Below are 18,818 nucleotides of genomic sequence, written 5' to 3'. Positions count from 1 at the left end.
CCTTATGAGTTATCTGCTGTTCTCCTGATCTTTCTCCTTATGCATTCGCAGCCAATTCCCGATATCAGCGGGTGGTGGACTAGGACCTTTGGCATGGCTGTGAGCTTCTCGTGTAGGGACATTGTTTCTTCCATATGCAATGTCCTTGGGCGACTCCCCTCTGCTTCCCGCGTGCGAGAGCAAGTGCCGCTTCCTACTGCCATGGAGGGGATTGAGAAGCGGGCCATGGAGGTATATTGTTACTTGTGATATTCTCTTTCAAGGATCTTGCATTTGTAGTAACCGCACATTTCTATCCGCTCTTATTATCTGCGAATCATCTTTTATGCAGATTATTAACTTCGCGGAGGGTGCTCTCCTAAGGGACGCTGAACGCGCTAAAGAGTTGGAGAACCTTGGTACTGAATTGGCGACTCAGAAGTCGCTTTATGATGATGTCCAAGGGAAGGTAAAGGCTCTTGAAGGCGCTTGTCAGAAGGTTATGAGCGAGAAGGAGGAAGCTCTCAGATCCCTCCAGGCTAAGTCCGACGAGCTGCAAAAGGTCCTTGATGATCTAAATTCATCCAAGGAGGCTCTAGAGATGCAAAAGAAGAAAGCTGAGGAGATTCTAGCTGAAGATGGTGCTCGCATCTATTGGTATGGGGAGCGAATTCATGCTGCTTATGAGCATGGGCATCCAGATCGAGTACTTAGCCGCCCCAAGGTTCCCATCCCCGAAAAGGATCTAACTGAGAAGTGGGACAAGCTGGAAGCCAAGGATGCTGATATGGATGAGGTACTCTTCTTAGATTGGCAGAGTTTTCAGAACCCTCCAATTAGTTGCGAGATCCCTACTCAGAACGCGGAAAAAGAGGCACCACAAGACCTTTCTCAGCCTGAGCAAGAGGTACCGCCCTCTGAAGCGGTTACTGATTCGAGGGTTGAGGATTCGCTTGAAGCAGATCCGCCCACTGGAGGAGATGAGGGAGCCGCTGAAGGCGAGGAGGGCCATAGGGGTGAAGGAGAGGAAGCTGTAGCATAGTTTGATTTATATCTGGACTGTTGTATGTAACAAACTGCCCGTATATATATATTTTCTTTTGCTTGCCGCTTTACCTATACGTGCGATTGTTGCTTTATTCCTTATTGCCCTTTGTTTTCATACGTGACCCTTGCCCTTTTGTCGACTCCATATTTGTATTTCCTCGTAGTTTAGTTTCGTTTCCGCTAGGGTGGCCAGACCCTTTTTGCAATTTTTTGAGTACTCGTTAATTCGCTTAATTTTATGCCTTATCTTATAATTTTTCTTTCGAAAATAATATAATCATAAGGTTAATCATAAGGTTTTGCGAGTGATGCGTAATCATGCATCCGTCTTTCTTTAATAGGCAACACATTTATGTGCTTTTAAGTTTAACCATAAGGTTTTTGCGAGTGATGCGTAATCATGCATCCGCCTTTCTTAATAGGCAACACATTTATGTGTTTTTAAGTTTAACCATAAGGTTTTTGCGAGTGATGCGTAATCATGCATCCGCCTTTCTTAATAGGCAACACATTTATGTGTTTTTAAGTTTAACCATAAGGTTTTTGTGCGATTTACCCGCCTTTTGTTTGTAGATAACACACTGAAGTGGTTGTCCTAAAAAGGATCCGCACTCAAACGCCGTATGCAACAATTGAATATCTTTATTGATAAAAGAAAAGACTTTTTTCTTACATTGGTATATGAAATGTGCGGGATCAAAGCCTCATTAAAACCTTTTATCAGAAAACCCAGTGGGAAAAAACTCATAAAAGGAAAAAGAGTACTCGTCATTTCCCTGAACTACCCGGCCCGTTTATATAGGCGCAGATTTTCTAGATTCCAGGTGCGCGGGAGCTTTTTTCCGCTCATTTCTTCTATTTCAAAAGTTGATGGTCCCAGCTTCTTGGATACTCTGTATGGTCCGATCCAGTTGACGCCTAATTTGCCTTTGCCATCTCTGGATTGTATTTTGTCCGCTTTTTTCAAGACCAAGTCGTTCTCGTTGATTATCACTTTTCGCACCCTTCTGTCATGATATTTCTTGATTCTATTGCGGTACACTGCCATTCGCATGTAAGCTTTTTCTCTTCGTTCTTCAACAGAATCCAATGCATCTCTAATGTTGATAGGATTTTGTGTGTCGCAATAATAAATTATTCGATCTGTAGGCGACTTGATTTCAACAGGTAGGACTGCTTCGGCTCCATAAACCAGTGAGAAAGGTGTTTCGCCAGTTGCTGCTTTTATAGAAGTTCTGTATGCCCATAACATATGGGGTATCTCATCCGCCCAACCTGTTTTTTTATCACCTAGCCGCTTCTTGATACCTTGAATCATGGCCCTGTTGGTAACCTCTGTCATACCATTCGATTGGGGATGGTTTACGGAAGAAAAATGATTCTTGATCCCCATGCTTTCGCAGTATGCTTTGAACTTGACACAGTTGAACTGGGTGCCGTTGTCAGTTATAAGCTTTTGCGGGATTCCAAATCGCATGATAATGTTCTCTCGTAAGAACTCGATCATTCGTTCAGGTGTTTGAGCGGTTACTGCCTCCGCTTCTACCCATTTGCTGAAGTGGTCAACTGCGACTACCAAGTACTTCCTTTTCTTTGTCGTTTCTGGGAATGGACCCACTATATCGATTCCCCATGTTGCGAATGGCCATGCCGTCATTATAGAGATTTGCTCGGCTCTGGGAACATGCTTTTCATTCGCATGGATTTGACAGCTGTGACATTCCGCTACCATCTTCTGGGAATCCTCCATCACCTTTGGCCAATAGTATCCCATTAACTTGACCTTTCTTGCCAACGCCGCGGATGCTTCATGTGCGCCGCACATTCCTTCATGGAGTTCTCGCAGTACGTAGTCTCCTTCATTGCGGCTAACACATTTCAACCATGGACATGTATATGATTTTCGATACAAAGTTCCATCTCGAATTGAGTATCTCGTTGATTGTCCAATTAGCTTTCTGGCTAGGCTTTTATCATCTGGCAAATCTCCCTGCTCCAGATATTGGCGGATAGGTATCCGCCAATCTTCATCATCTTCCAGCTCTTTAATGACCATAATCTGATCGACTTCAAATGCCGGTGCAGATCTTATCTCCAAATTGCATGCTTTTTGATTCCATGGTTCTCTACTCGCCGCTGCTTTTGCCAGTTCATCAGCCTTTGTGTTTTGGCCTCTTGGAACATGCACCATTTCCCAGACGACTCCATTGTGTGTTAACTCCTGCGTCAATCTGCCGACTATCTGATGGTATTTGACCAGATCTTCTTGTTTCACCAGATAGTTTTTTGTGATCTGATTTATCATGAGTTTAGAATCGCTGTAGATCACCACTCTTTCTGGCGTAAGTTCATTAAGCAGCTTCAATCCGCATATCATTGCTTCATACTCTGCGGCATTATTGGTAGTTTTGAAAGTTAACTTTGCCGCATAGTACAGGCGAATAACCTCCGGGCCTTTGATGACGACTCCCAGTCCAGCCCCATCTGTGGATAATGCCCCATCTGTGAACATGCTCCACTCTTCTTTTTGTGCCTTTGGACGTTCATCTTCATCCCACGTGAATTCATTCATGAAATCGGCAAGTACTTGACCCTTTACTGCTGGTCTTCCTTTGTAGCGAATATCGAATTCCCCCAGGCGAATTGACCATTCCATTAATCGGCCGGATGCGTTAGGTTTCTGCAGTACCTTCCGCATTGGAATTCCGGTTCTCACAATGATAGTATGCGCCTGAAAGTATGGTTTTAGCCTAGCCGCCGTGGTTATCACCGCGAGAGCCATTTTGTCCAACTTCGAATACCGAAGTTCTGCATCCTTCAAGACCTTGCTCACATAGTACACTGGATATTGTTGGCCCTCTTCTTCTCGCACCATTACAGTGCATATCGCCATACTGGTGACGGATACGTAAAGAAATAAATCTTCTCCGTCCTCCGGCCTGCTTATTAAGGGCGGATAGCATAGCAGTCGCTTTATACCCTCAAATGCCTCTTGACAATCCGGCGTCCATTCAAAGGACTTAGATTTTTTGATGGCATTGTAGAAAGGTAGACATCTTCTAGCCGAGCATGATATGAATCGCCCTAATGCCACCAACCGCCCATTTAGTCTTTGTACTTCTCTTACGTTCCTCGGAGTTTTCATCTCCATTACTGCTTTAACCTTCTCAGGATTCACCTCAACTCCCTTGCCACTAACAATGAAACCCAGGAATTTTCCTGCCCTTGCTCCGAACGTGCATTTTTCTGGGTTCAACTTGAGGCCATATTTGATTAGCACTTCCAGGATTTCTTTGATATCCTGCGGGTGGTCTCGCATCTTTTTGCTTTTGATGATCATGTCATCTACGTAGATTGAGAAGTTCTCGCCTGACTTGTCTGAAACTATCTTGTTCATCATCCTCTGGTATGTTGCTCCTGCGTTTTTCAATCCGAAGGGCATCACCTTGAAGTAATAAGTCGCCTGATGAGTTATGAATGATGTTTTGATTTCATCCGCCTTCTCCATGGGTATCTGGTGGTAACTGGATTTCACGTCGGTGAACGATAAAGCTTCAAATCCTGCAGTTCCATCTACCAATATATCGATGTTAGGTAGCGGATACATATCCTTCGGACAAGCTTTATTCAGATCCTTGAAGTCGACACACATTCTGTACGTTCCATTTGGCTTTTTGACTAGCACCACATTGGCTAGCCACTCCGGATAGGTGACTTCTCGAATTGCATCTGATTTTAGCAAATCCGCCACAGCTTTTTCAATCGCCTTCTGCCGCTCTGGAGCGTGTACTCTCTTTTTCTGTCGCACTGGGGTTGCACCTTTGTCCACATTCAAACGATGGGTTGCTATATCTGGACTTATTCCTTTCAGCACTTCATTCGGAGCGGCGAATGCCGACTCACATTGGATCAACACCTCGGTAATGGCTTTCTTTGTTTCCTCGGGGAGTCCTGCCGCTATTCGTACATTCTTGTCATTTGAGATGGCGAATAGTTCTATTTCTCCTAATGCTTCTGCCGACAACTTCTCATCAACTTTATCCTCTTCACCTGGCTTTGGTTCAAGTGACAGTGTATAGGCTTGTTGAGATACAATTTGATCACCTTCAACTATGACTCGCCCTTAGTGTGTTGGCAAATGTAATGTCAAGTGCTTCATTGAGATGAGCGATTCCGTTTCCGATAGGAACGGACGCCCCAGAATTATGTTGTAGGCCAACGGGAGATCAACAATTGCGAATTCTAGATCACCTCGCCATTTTAGATTCTTATCGCCCATTTCTGCTTCCAACACCACTTGTCCACTTGTTTGAGACGATTGACCTCCAAAACCAGTTACATCCATGAATGTATGTTCCACTCGCTCGTCATTAATTCCCAACTTGTTGAATGCAGTCCGAGTAATAACATTACAAGAACTGCCAGTATCAATAAGGACCCGCTTGACGTCCCATCCTTCTACAGCCATCGTAATCACCAAAGCATCCGCATGCGGCTCCGTGATTCGCGCGAATGAGTAATTGAGGGCATCCCCCCTATGCGTGTTGCTTTTTCGCTGTTCACGGCGAGCCCTTTTTGTTGGCGGCTCATAGATCCCGCCAGCTATCATGTTTATCACCCCTTTCTTCTGTTTCTTTTCGGGCCTTGCTTCTCCCTCATGCGGGAGCGTTGTTTTCTCATCAATCGTTTCTTTTCTTACGAATTGGCCTAGCTTGCCCCTCTCAATCAGCTTTTCTATTTCCTTCTTCAGTTCATAGCAATCGTTCGTGTCATGGCCGTTCAATCTGTGGAACCTGCAATATTTGTTAGGATATCGCCCCAAACTAGTTCGGCCTTTCGCCTCGGGGAACCGCACATCCTTCTTCAGGGGGTTCTTTTCGATCCAAAGTAACACCTCCTGGCGAGTCGTATTCAATGGTGTTTGATATCCTCCCCCTTGAAAGGAGCGGTCGCCTCTGCGAACAAAATTACCCTTGGACTGGGTCTGGCGTCGATTGTCCGAAGTGGATCTAGCAGCATCCCTCTCTCTCCGGGTTTGAGCTCTATGTTCTCTGTTGACATCGTCCACCTCCATGAATTCCTTTACTATCTTCATGAGTTCGGCCACTGTGCGCGGCTTGTTGTGGATGATTTCCTCCCACATGCTCCAATCCGTGGTTCCATCCGCCATGATGTTGCGGATGCTCACGATATCCGGGTTCTGCAACCGCACCAGAATATCGTTGAATGCGACAACAAATTCCCTTAGGGAATTATAGTTCCTCTGTTTGATCTCCTTCAACTGCCTATCCGTCACATCTGCCGCTTTACAGCCCACGAACTTGGCACAGAAATCACGACTGTATTGATTCCAGTTGTGAATAGATTCAGCAGGTAAAGACCGAAACCAATCAGATGCCGCTCCGCCCAAAGTGGTCGAGAATAATCTGCAAATTATACTTTCACTCGCTCCCGCAACATCCATTAATTCTCTGTAGTTCCTGACATGAGCCTCAGGATCAGAATTAGGATCCCCATAGTATTTAGGTATCGCCGGGGCCTTTATCCTGTGATCTGGTATAAATTCTCGCAACGACGGAGCAAAAGGCGAATCACTCTGCACCTCTGCTCTCGCCCTAGGCGTGTACCCCATTCGCTCCATCATGTTCCGTAGTTGATCTTCCAACTCAAGATTGGGTATTCGCCGAACCTCTTCCATCCGCTGCTGGTGAACTCTAGGTGGCATCCACCCGCCAATTGATGTTGAGATTTGTTCTCGCCGTGGTTCTAGCCGTCGTCCGGTTATAGGATCAAAGTTCCAGGTGTGCTCCTGCCCAAACGTATTCGCCCCAGACGCCATTAATTCTGAATGCCTATTAACCAAGTGTTCCGTGTGTTGTAGTGGAAGGATTCCTGGTATTCCCGATGTCGGTTGGGATGTTTTCCAGGTCGGATGGATCGTCATACTAGGATCGTGGTATGAGTAGTTGCTTGGATGGCTGCGTGGGTTCATGCGACTACTCTGAACTATCTGGGTTAGCTCTCGAGATGGCTGCGGAAGCGCAGATATGGCGGCAGTAGTCGATGGTTGTGTGGAGACAACAACAGGTTGTTGAGGAGCAGCCGCCACGACGGTATTATGATCGGCCATTGCGGTTAACAAACTAATCATTCGATCCCCCGCCGCTTGGCTCATATTTGAAGCCAAGACTTGTCCTGCCATTTGTACGAAATCTCTATTGGACATCTCCATTTCATTTTGCACTTGAACCTCCAATAAGGGACTCAATTGTCCCGAAGGGCTTGACGAGCTAGGCACCACAGGCTGCGTACTTGCAGGTTGCGAATTCGCAATCCGTGGACCCCTTGAGTTCATACTAGTGGATCTGGTTGTAACGCCGGTCGTTCGTGATGGTTCTGACATGTTCTTTGTGTACCTTTAACCAAATGTTGGTAAAAAAGATCCACGCTCACCGCACCAATGATAACTTGCTGGATCCGATTTGATGATCTCCGCCGTAGTTACCTGCAAAACAGAACCGGAGATAGGATCTCCGGGAAAACTCTCCGACGATCAAGTCAGTTTTTGTAGGAGGGTTGGTAAATTGACAATAGTATTGTGGGAAAAATGTGAATGTACCTTTCCCCCTTTGGCCTTAGGGCTTTTTATAAGTGTTCTTAAGTAACCGCCGAGGGCGGTTACCCCTTCCAGGCCATGTTCCGAGGGCGGTTACTCCTTTTTAGGTCATGCCCCATCTCGTGGCTTTCGTGGCAACAAACGTGGTATCGTTTGTCCTGAGTGGGAGTTTTAATGCTCCATTTAGGAATTCGGGGCGGTTACTCACTTCACCCGCTTCCTCTATTCGGGTCCCATCCCATCTTAGACCATGGATCTAAGTATGGGCTGGGCCCGTGTAATGAATTCGGCCCAGTTTGGCTTCGCGGGTCATCAGACAGACAATGGGACAAAATTTACTGGCCATAGTACTCAGGGATTATTCAGCAGATTAGGAATAATACATCAAAGGTCTTGTGTCCATACACCACAATAAAATGGTAAGGTGGAAAGAAGGCATAGAAGCCTAACTACTGTGGCTAGAGCATTAATGAAGCAAGGGAACTTATCTCAGAAGTTTTGGGGGGAGGCAATGTTACATGCTGCAAAATTGATCAATCTATATCCAACTAAGGTGTTAGATTGGCAGACTCCTTATGAAGTTCTTTATCAAAAACCACCAAATTACGGCAAATTGAGAGTTTTTGGGTGTACTGCATATGCAGTGGATACAGACGCCAAGAGAGGCAAATTTGATGATAGGTCTTTCAAGTGCATTTACCTGGGGGAATCACCAGGGCAAAAAGGATGGAAATTGTACAACTTGAAAACACATAAGATGTGTGTGTCAAGAGATGTACATTTTATTGAGACAAATTTTGTTTTCACTAACGACAATTTTGTTTTGACAGATTCACAACAAATTAGTGAAGATTCATTAGTACCTACATGTTATATTGACATGACTAATGAAACAGTTGATGATGTAACTACTGATGCAAGAGCTCCAAATGTGACTGACAATGTTGACAATGTTGAAACTGAAGCAGATGAAATGCTGCCAACGGAAGATACAGTAGAAGCAACTAACTATGATGATGATAGTGCTGCTGAACCACACATTCTAAGAAGATCAAATAGACAAAGCAAACCACCTGCATGGACTTTAGACTTTGTTACCAATGTCAATGCACATGAAAATGTCATTGAAAGAATGAAAATGCCACAATTTACAGCAAACCATGTAGCATACTTGATTAGTCTGGCAAAAATACCAGAACCAAGTTCCTTCAAAGAGGCAAGCAAAGATCCAAATTGGGTCAATGCTATGAAGCAGGAGATAGACGCTTTAGAAAGAAATGAGACTTGGACAATGTGTAAATTGCCAAAAGGTAAAAAAGCTATATCTTCTATGTGGGTGTTGAAAGTTAAATACAAAGCAGGTGGTAGCTTAGATAAGTACAAAGCCAAGTTAGTAGCCAAAGGCTATAACCAGAAATGGGGGATAGACTATCATGATAGTTTTGCCCCAGTGGCCAAGATTGTCATAGTTAGATTGATGATTGCGTTAGCTGCTCATTTCCATTGGGAAATCTATCAAATTGATGTGAACAACGCGTATTTGCATGGGTATATTGAGGAGGAATTATATATGCAACCTCCTGAGGGGTACAATGCTAAACCTGGAGAAGTTTGCAAACTCAGAAAATCCATATATGGACTGAAACAGGCTGAAAGACAGTGGAACAAGCTTCTTACTGCTACTTTGGTAAATATGGGATTTACAAGATCAATCCATGATTATTGTATGTTTACTAAAAGAGCTGGAAAGGAATTGATAGTGTTAGTTGTGTATGTGGATGATGTTCTATTAACAGGAACTTCATTGCAACTAATTACTGAAGTAAAAGATGCTTTGCACAAAGCATTTACTATCAAAGATCTAGGAGTAGCAAAGTATTTTCTTGGGGTTGAATTATCTAGATCAGAAAAGGGATTTGTGTTGTCGCAGCACAAATATATCATGGACATGATCAATGCAACTGGTCTTCAAAATGCATAAGCAGTTGCAAGTCCTTTACCAGCTGGAGTTGATTTCTTAGCTGAGAGTCCTGTCATTACTGATAGTGATCAGTATAGAAGAATTATAAGGAAATTACTATATTTGGGGTTCACAAGACCTGACATAAGTTACGGTACTCAGCAGTTAAGCCAGTTTTTGCAGAAACCTACAAAGGTTCACTTCAATGCTGCCATTCATGTTCTCAAATATTTAAAGGGTACTGCAAGTGTGGGACTTCTATATGCTAAATAGAACAACTTGTCATTAAGAGCTTTTTGCAAAAATGACTATGAAGATCAAGGCAGAAGAGATAAAGTAAGATTACAAGCATTCAGTGATGCTGACTGGGCCAGATGTAAAGAAACAAGGAGATCTGTAGGCGGACACTGTGTTTTTCTAGGAAATTCACCGATCTCTTGGAAGGCAAAGAAACAGCCAACAGTGAGTAAATCTTCTGCAGAGGCAGAGTATAGATCCATGGCTATAGCCTCTTGTGAGGTAAAATGGATCACCTACATTTTAGAAGAGTTGCAGTTGAATGTGGACAAGCCTACACCACTGTTCTATGACAATACTGCTGCAATACACATAACAGAAAATCCAGTATTTCATGAAAGAACTAAACACTTGGATATTGATTGTCACATTGTGAGGGAACACATACAAGCTGGCCTATTATGTACTCCTTTCGTGCCTTCAGAGGAGCAACTAGCAGATGTGTTGACAAAGCCACTTTCATACAAACAAATACTGCAAGTTATTGAAAAGATGGGTATGGTAACTCTTGAAGAGGTGAAGTAAATGCTTTCGTGAGGAGGGGGTGTTAAAATAATACACAAAAGCACTTGGCTCCAATTAATAGACAGTTAGAGTTTGTTAGAGTTAATTAGAGGCTGTTAGTGTGAAATGTTTTTTATACCCCTGTAATTGACTATATAACAATGTCCTCTCTGTACTCTGTTTTTAGGTTGAATAAATCAATTCTTCTCATTTCGTTTCTCTCAAATTGTCACATGTACATGAGAGGAAGGAGGGGAAGAAACTTGGGTATTTTGAGTATTTTGAACTACGACAGGGCCCCTAATAATGGACTTTTTTCTCGAAGCTGTTATCTTAGGATTCTTAGTTAACGGAGCTTCAAGCACGACCAAATGACGTCTGGGGTCGATATTCACACCAGCGACCTAATAAGTTTTGCTCCGGTGGTAGAAGCCACCTTCTTAACCACCTTCATAGGCTTAACGTCAGCCTTCTCCAAAGCTTTATTCTTCAAAGGCCATTTGTCCTTCAAAACGACCCCTTTTTCAACATTCACCTTCTTAACTTATGCATGATGCTTTGTTGAATAGAAGGCATGTTCATATATAAATTTCACCACACGAGAATCAAAAGGAGAAAAAACAGACAAAAGGACGACAACTATAGGTTCGCTTTGAGCTATGATAGGCTCGACTAAGGAGGCAGAAGTCGAGGCGAATACTCCGCCTAAATAAAGAAAAGTTAAAAGAGCTGTAAATAAAGATCTAGTCAGTTTGAATTTGCGATCTTCACATATCTTCACCAACAACAGATCCAACCAACCATTAGGAGATAGCTTGGTTGGGCATGATAAATATCAAACAAATTTAGTATTCTAGAAAACCAGAGGAGAAGGATAAATGTTCTACATTTTCTAGAAAAATATTGTAAAAGCCCAGATAATCTTCGGGCGCCTTAGTTATCACCTAGTCAGAAGTAGGAATTGAAAAACCCAAATGCGGAAACTCAAGATAGTGGGAGACCAGTTTCACCAGAGATAGATCATTTAAAGCAGAGGGTTGCTCGTAATACGGAGGTTAGGAACAACATCTTTCTTCATATACCTAGAATCAACATCTTCTTCAACTCGTGCCTTCTTATGACCCATTATAAAATAAAGAAATTGAAAAAATAGGCAAGAGCCAATAAGAAGAACTTACTCGGAAAAGTAGAGCCTCAAAAATTCGAGGAAGCAAGGAATACAAGAGCTCTCAAAATGAGAAATGACGGAAAAGAAAGAATAAGTAAGACTGACACCTTTATAAGAGAAGGTAAAGAGGAAATGGTAAAAAACAACATAATTAAATGACTATAATAATTAAAGATAGCCGTCGTTTCCTAAAAACTCTGCCAACATGAATAACGAGACCATTTAGCACAAGACATCTAGACAGACACGTGTTAATTACAAAAACAACTTCCAAGAGAAACATAAATTACACTTGTCAAAAAAAAATGTTATGACAAAAAGCCGAGAGAATATTTTTCTCCCATATGTGCTAAACTCTACAAGACTCCAGAAAAAATTGGCATATGATATCATACAAAATGATATGACACATGACATCTTAGGAGCTCTCATATCATCCATCACGTGTCTCAAAACAGACCTTTGGATCTGTAGTAAAGCTTCTATGGATGTCTCCTTTCCAAAAGGGAACTCCCATGCTACTAGGTCGAAGACTTCTCACCATGGACAACTTCTCGTGGAACCACTCCTAAAAGGAAAAGGAATCCAAATGCATAAAAGGTTCCTGGAAGATAAGAGATTTGATCTAGCGTTATATATAGACATGTATAACCATATGTTATGATACCTTAACTCAATAACTCACACTTAGTTATTACTGTTCAACATTTTCTAAGCATCTAATGACTTAAGCATCACAGCGAACTCATCGGACTCCGATCCTCTCTCACCATTGGTTATGTTTTACAAATTCAATTAGAAAGATCCGTCCAAATGTTCAGACCCTCCGTCACGAGTTCCTAAACACACTTGTCACATTACATAAGCGTTTTATAACTTTTCACCCAATCTATTTACTTTTTGATGTGTAAACAGTTCCAGAAAGGGCGACTTACTGTACTTATTGTATTTAGTAAGGAAAAAAAGAAATCCTTGATGTACTACTAAAATCTATGAAAAAGTAAAAAGAAAATTAATGATTCCTTTTCAAATCTAAAACAAAAAAGTAATAAAATTTGAATATGCCATAAAACACCCATTTCAGCACTCTTGTTTCTGTCCATGGTTTTTTTTCATGTTACCCAGTAATTATTTTTTCTATTAACCAAAGATTCTCCATTATTATTCAATTTCTCCTTTTCTTTAAATTTTATTTTTCCCCCTGTTTTATGCTTTGTCTTTTTTATGTAATAACAGGGTTTCTTGGATATTGGTTTTGTTTTGAGTCCATCTGTCTTTGTCTATCTTTTCTTCTGGCATGACTATTAGAGCCCATTTCAGTAAAAGTTTCTAACTTTGCTATTAAATATGATTATGGTTTATGACAACAATTATCTTCAAATATTTGAGATTTTGAGTGGATATTCATGAAAAAGTTTGATTCTCTTTGCTTCTTATTTCTTCACCCATTTTTATTTGCTAAGCCTGGTTTCAATTGACCGGTTGGAAAGTTGTTGAAAGAGGCATAATATGGTATACTCAGATTCTTCTTTTCAGCTTTTATGGTGGAAAAGCAGAGAAAAAGGAAATGCACATAAATAAATAGAGAAATTGGGGATTTTGAAATCCAGCAGAAAGAAAAAAAAGAAAAGAATTTGTCTAAAAGCAGTTGAAGAAGGTATGCCAACAGTGTGGTTTTCTCTGAAAAAATCACTGCATTGTAAATCAGAGCCATCAGAAGTTCATGACCCAAAATCAAAAAAGCAGTTGAGCACAATCTTGACAAGAAAAGCAGGAGGAGGAAGGTCAGGTTGTTCAAGGTCAATAGCCAATCTCAAAGATGTAATCCATGGAAGCAAAAGGCACACTGAAAAACCCCCAAGTTGCAGCCCAAGATCTATTGGGAGTAGTGAGTTTCTAAATCCAATTACACATGAAGTCATTTTGAGCAACTCTACTTGTGAGCTTAAAATCACTGGTTTTGGTGGCTTTCAAGAAAGTAACACTAATAATGTCGGCGGCGGCGGTGGGGGTGGTTCAACTTTTGTGGGTACTTTAAGGCCTGGGACACCTGGGCCTGGAGGGCACCCAACAATGCATTATTTCAATTCTTCAGTTAGAAACTCAGGTACTCATTCAAAAAAGTCACCATTTTTATTATCAGAAAGGGAAGGTTCTGGCCATGGAGGATCTGGTAATTTAGGAGGACATGGACATGGACATGGACATACAAGCACTAGAATGTCTCTTGAGACAGATTGTAATGGAAATGGATCTTCTATTACATGTCATAAATGTGGAGAACACTTTACCAAATGGGAAGCTGCTGAAAATCATCATCTTTCTAAACATGCTGGTAACTTTCTTCTTATTATCCAAACTACTTTCATTTTTTTTTTTTGTTTTTGGTGTTTCTTTTGTCTCAAAAATGTTAGCAAAGTCATAATCTTTAGTTTAAGATTGTGGTATTTTTTTGTTCTTCAATTTCTTGCTAAACTTCATTTGTTTTAAAAACAGAGAGTCTGAATCATTCTTCTCCCCCATTTTTTCTGCACAGACCTTGTAACAACTTGCTTGAATATCTCTTCTAATAGTGTGAATTATATGAAAGAGATTTTGTTAAGTATCCCATGTTAGATTAATTAGCATATCTAATTAGTGAGCCATAGGAACAACTAAGTCAATCCTATGTTCCTAAAAAAAAAAATTTCTATCCTATGAGAAATGGCAGATTTGCCACTGAAGAATCAAATTTTATGAATTTACCTATAAAGTTCCCTTTCAAAATCAATTTTACCCTTAGGTTTTCAAAAATTCGTGTGGTTTTATTGTTATTTAAGTATCTAACATTTCAAACATTAACTATGCTTGCTTAGATGCTGTCAGAAAATTCAGAGTCAATGCTACAATTAAATTAAACGTGTCATTGTTAAAGTATCTAAAATCTTAATGTAGTTTGAAATAACCAACAAAAAAACATGTACGATACTGTTTCAGTTTATTCGATAAATTTATTTGAGAAGTTCGACAAATTTATTTGAAAAGTATGATATAATAGTTAAATAATTATCAAACTAGTCTGTTTAAATTTTCCTTTAGATAAGTGTAAAATCGATCTTGCTTAGAAACATTAAGGGTAATTTGTACCATTTCGTATGTACATATAAATTTACACTTTTCTAAAATAAAACGTTAGGATCAAATTTAGCTATTATTATACATATGGGAGACAATCATATCCATTAAATACTATATTAGAGATGTCAATTTCAATATTAGGTTATTTACTTGACTCATTAAATAGCTAGTCACATTACTCAAGTAGTATCATATAAGTAGAAATTTTATTATGTTCATGGTTGATTGGATCTTATCTAAAAATGTGAGAACTGCACAATTTTTTTATTTACACAGATGATTTCTCAATAAAGTCATATACTTTATGTTTTTGATTAGTCGGGTGAACTGTAGAAAAGTCCCACTACATGTAAAGCAATTCTACCCTTTTAGGTTCCATGTAGGATAAAATAGGCCTAATCTTTACAGTTTGAGTGCATCAGCTGATTTGATTTGTTGCTTTTGCCAGTGACAGAACTTGTGGAAGGAGACTCATCAAGAAAGATAGTTGAAATCATATGCAGAACAAGCTGGTTGAAGAGCGAAAATCACTGTGGTCGAATTGAGAGAGTATTAAAAGTTCACAATATGCAGAAAACTCTAGCTAGATTCGAAGAATACAGAGAAATGGTCAAAATTAAAGCCAGCAAACTCCCAAAGAAACATCCCCGGTGCATTGCCGACGGAAACGAGCTCTTAAGGTTCTACGGCACCACAGTTTCATGCTCTCTCGGCCTAAATGGCTCCTCTAGTTTATGCATATCGGAAAGATGTTGTGTATGTCGAATTATCAAAAACGGATTCTCAGCAAAAAAGGAACTTAAAGGAGGAATTGGAGTTTTTACAACATCAACAAGTGGAAGAGCATTTGAATCAATACAAGTAATTGAAGAAGAAGAAGAAAGTATTAGAAAAGCATTAATAGTATGCAGAGTAATAGCAGGAAGAGTTCATAGGCCATTGGAGAATATACAGGAAATATCAGGCCAAATTGGTTTTGATTCATTAGCAGGAAAAGTTGGTCTTTACTCAAATATTGAGGAGCTTTATCTTTTAAATCCAAGAGCACTCCTTCCTTGCTTTGTGGTAATATGCAAAAACTGAAGAATTTTGTTACAATCTTTCCTTGTGTCACATGTAATTTATTTTCTCATGTAATATTTAACACTTTTTCAGAATGTTTATGTTCCCTTGTCTTCTCTCTTGAAAAGGACATCATTATGGTTATCATTGCTGCTGGTTCTGCAAATGTTATTTGAAATCTTCTCAGATAGAATAATCAAAATTCTAGATAGAAGAAATCCAGTTGTTATTGTTAATCTCAATTTATTAAATGTGAAAAAGTGGTCCTAATAAGTTTGGGAGAATACTGTTGTTGTATGCTTGAAAATTGAAACAAGGGACAAGAGTTTTAAGGTCCCTGTAAGACAAAAATTTGATTTTGATTAATCTCTTTGGAAATATGCTATAATGAGGGGGGTCTTTTGTTTGAATATGAAAATAGAAGGGTATTAGTGCAATATATGTGCAGCTAGCTATTAATGCAGGCACATGCAGGTCATAAATGAGGACAAATATTTGGCAGAATATTTTAATTGGATGGAATTGAATTAATTGTGTCTTGAATAGTTTGGTAGATGATGAACAACACTACACAGATGAAGATATTTAGTGCACTTGCCCATGATCTTGACTCCTCTCTCTCTCTCTCTGTTTCAGATTATGTAATTATCCCATGATATTGCAAACTCAGCACTTTAAGAGAGATTTGATTTCCTTCAGCATAATTGCTCATCAAATGCTTCAGTGGACTCCACCTCCAACAACAATTAAGAGGACTTACATATGTTTGCCCTCTAAAATGAGGGATTCACCGATAGTGGATGTTTATCTTAATTTATAGGTGCTAAATTAATATTATAGAAGTTAAATTGATATCTGTAAATATTTTTATATAAGAAATTGAAGTCTTTTCCATAAAAATTTTAGGCATTTTCTAAAGACTAGTGGGTGCTAAGCCCCGTAAACCCCACTAGATTCATTCCCGTTCGTGTGAACTTCTATTTTTCATTTTTATTATTATTATCTTTTTTATTTGGATGAAACTTTTAACTTCCTAAAATACCCTTAGGGTATTTTTAACTTCCTACCTCACCAACTTCCCAAATCGTTGAATACTATCATCAAATTCCAATTCAATTCCATAACTTCATTCTTTAATGCTACCATCATTATCAATTAGACTCTCCAACTTCATTTTCGTTCCTAAAGAAGAAGGGACGACGTCTGTCAACATGTTTATCCCCAAATTGAAATAATCAAGTTGAGTTATATTGTCGATGTCATTTGATATGATGATAGTAAGTCTATTCCCTACAAATTCAAGTAGCGTAAGATCTTTGCATTGACTTAGACTTGTTGGAATCTGACCATCCAAAGGATTCATCGCAAAAAAACAGAAGTTGAAGTTTTGAAAGTTCAGTTCCTTTTTTTCATATAAAGCAAGGAGTGCACGAGAAGGAGGCTTCGCAATCCGTTATATAGCTTCGGAAATCACCAAATGCGAACATTGTAACACCCTAATCCAATACCATGTAGATATTGTCCGCTCTGGCCCAAATCCAACACCTTGGGCCTCACGGCTTTAAAACGCGTCTGCATGTATTGGATTCACATCTTACTAATAAGCCCCAATCACCCCCTCTCCATTTCCGATGTGGGATTCAGTTCATTCTTGTCCCCATCACCATCCCTTAGGGCCGCTCCTTGCTCAGGCCTTCTTACCCCGGCGCCACCCACTCCGGACCGGGTCGTTACAGGCCCACCAGCTTCCGCCTGGTTCGTCCCCGAACCACACATCGTACGTGGAGAGTCGGCTCTGATACCAATTGTAACACCTTGATCCAATACCATGTAGATATTGTCCGCTCTGGCCCAAATCTAACACCTTGGGCCTCACGGTTTTAAAACGCGTCTGCATGTATTGGATTCACATCTTACTAATAAGCCCCAATCACCCCTCTCCATTTCCGATGTGGGATTCAGTTCATTCTTGTCCCCATCGCCATCCCTTAGGGTCGCTCCTTGCTCAGGCCTTCTTACCCCGGCGCCACCCACTCCGGACCGGGTCGTTACATAATTTATATGTGATATAGCTTTACAAATCATAAAATGAGAATCAAAATCATAAAATATGGTTCGCAAAATCATAAATAGCAGATGAACGTTGAAGCCACAAATGAGAAGTTCTAAACCAATAAATCACAAAAATACAACCCAAATGGGTTCGAAAATCATCATTATATCCAGTAACACTAACCCTAACTAAACATAACACATTCAATCTATGCTAAATCACCACAAAATCAAACAACAATGAGAAGCTGATGAGTTTGTGCGAATAAGGGTATATTTGAAAAAAATATACTGAAAGAGTCTAGTTTGGTAGCATATATCTAAATGTGTCTAAAAATATAAATGAACCTCTCCATTGAGGCATTTTTGTAAATTTTCCTAAATATCATTAATGTTTGAAATAACGTTAGACAATAATCCGATAGATAGGGTCCCCAAAAAATTAATCGCATTTATATTTTTATTTATAAATAAATAATAAATAATAAATAATGAAGTGGCTCGATCTGTTAGCCAGTGTTTGTGACTTTATTGTTTATCTGTCGATCACTGTGCTTTTCCACTGTGGAAATTCTTGGTCACGCCAAACAGGATATAGAGAAGGTTACCGATCGTTTAGGCGAAGTTTGGAAGTTGGCTGCTTATTGTTAGAATTATGGTTAGAACTTTGGTATTGCAATTGTAATATAATGATATTTGGTTAAATTGGAGACTCCTAAGTATTGATTATGATCTTTCTATTTCACGCCCGATGCCAATTGAGGTCATTTAGGGTCGGGGGGTGTAAAGATATTATTTGGAGTTTGGAAAAAAAAACATTGATTATCGTAATTTAGGTACTCTATCTTCCTTGGTTATATGGTTTGGAGGAAAGATTGAAGTTTCTTTAGATGGATAAATGATATATATCGTGGTGATTAAAAAAATAACATGTTAGCTTAATTGATTTTGAGGAGTTAAATGGAGAATTATAAGAGTAATGTTGATCTTAAAAGTTTATGAAATGACTCTTATTG

At 40.0% G+C, this 18,818-nt stretch overlaps 1 protein-coding gene across 2 annotated transcripts; it reads left to right on the top strand.

Annotated features, from left to right (window-relative positions):
• The first annotated feature begins 12,828 nt into the window (after nt 1-12,828).
• On the top strand, nt 12,829-16,501 carry LOC136218978 (uncharacterized). 2 transcript variants are annotated; one of them, XM_066006165.1, is made up of 3 exons: nt 12,829-13,906; nt 15,137-15,753; nt 16,387-16,501. In XM_066006165.1, exons 1-3 carry the CDS (start codon nt 13,231-13,233, stop codon nt 16,393-16,395), a joined length of 1,302 nt encoding a protein of 433 aa, XP_065862237.1. In that variant the 5' UTR covers nt 12,829-13,230; the 3' UTR covers nt 16,396-16,501. The 2 variants fall into 2 exon arrangements, with proteins under 2 accessions (XP_065862237.1, XP_065862236.1); XM_066006164.1 differs by lacking the exon at nt 16,387-16,501 and having other exon boundaries at nt 12,830-13,906; nt 15,137-15,897.
• The last annotated feature ends 2,317 nt before the right edge of the window (nt 16,502-18,818 follow it).

Source organism: Euphorbia lathyris, chromosome 2 (genome assembly GCF_963576675.1).
Source record: "Euphorbia lathyris chromosome 2, ddEupLath1.1, whole genome shotgun sequence".
NCBI classification, from domain to species: Eukaryota; Viridiplantae; Streptophyta; class Magnoliopsida; order Malpighiales; family Euphorbiaceae; genus Euphorbia; species Euphorbia lathyris.
Note: the sequence above shows the minus strand (reverse complement) of the source record. Positions and strands in the feature narration are given on the sequence as shown.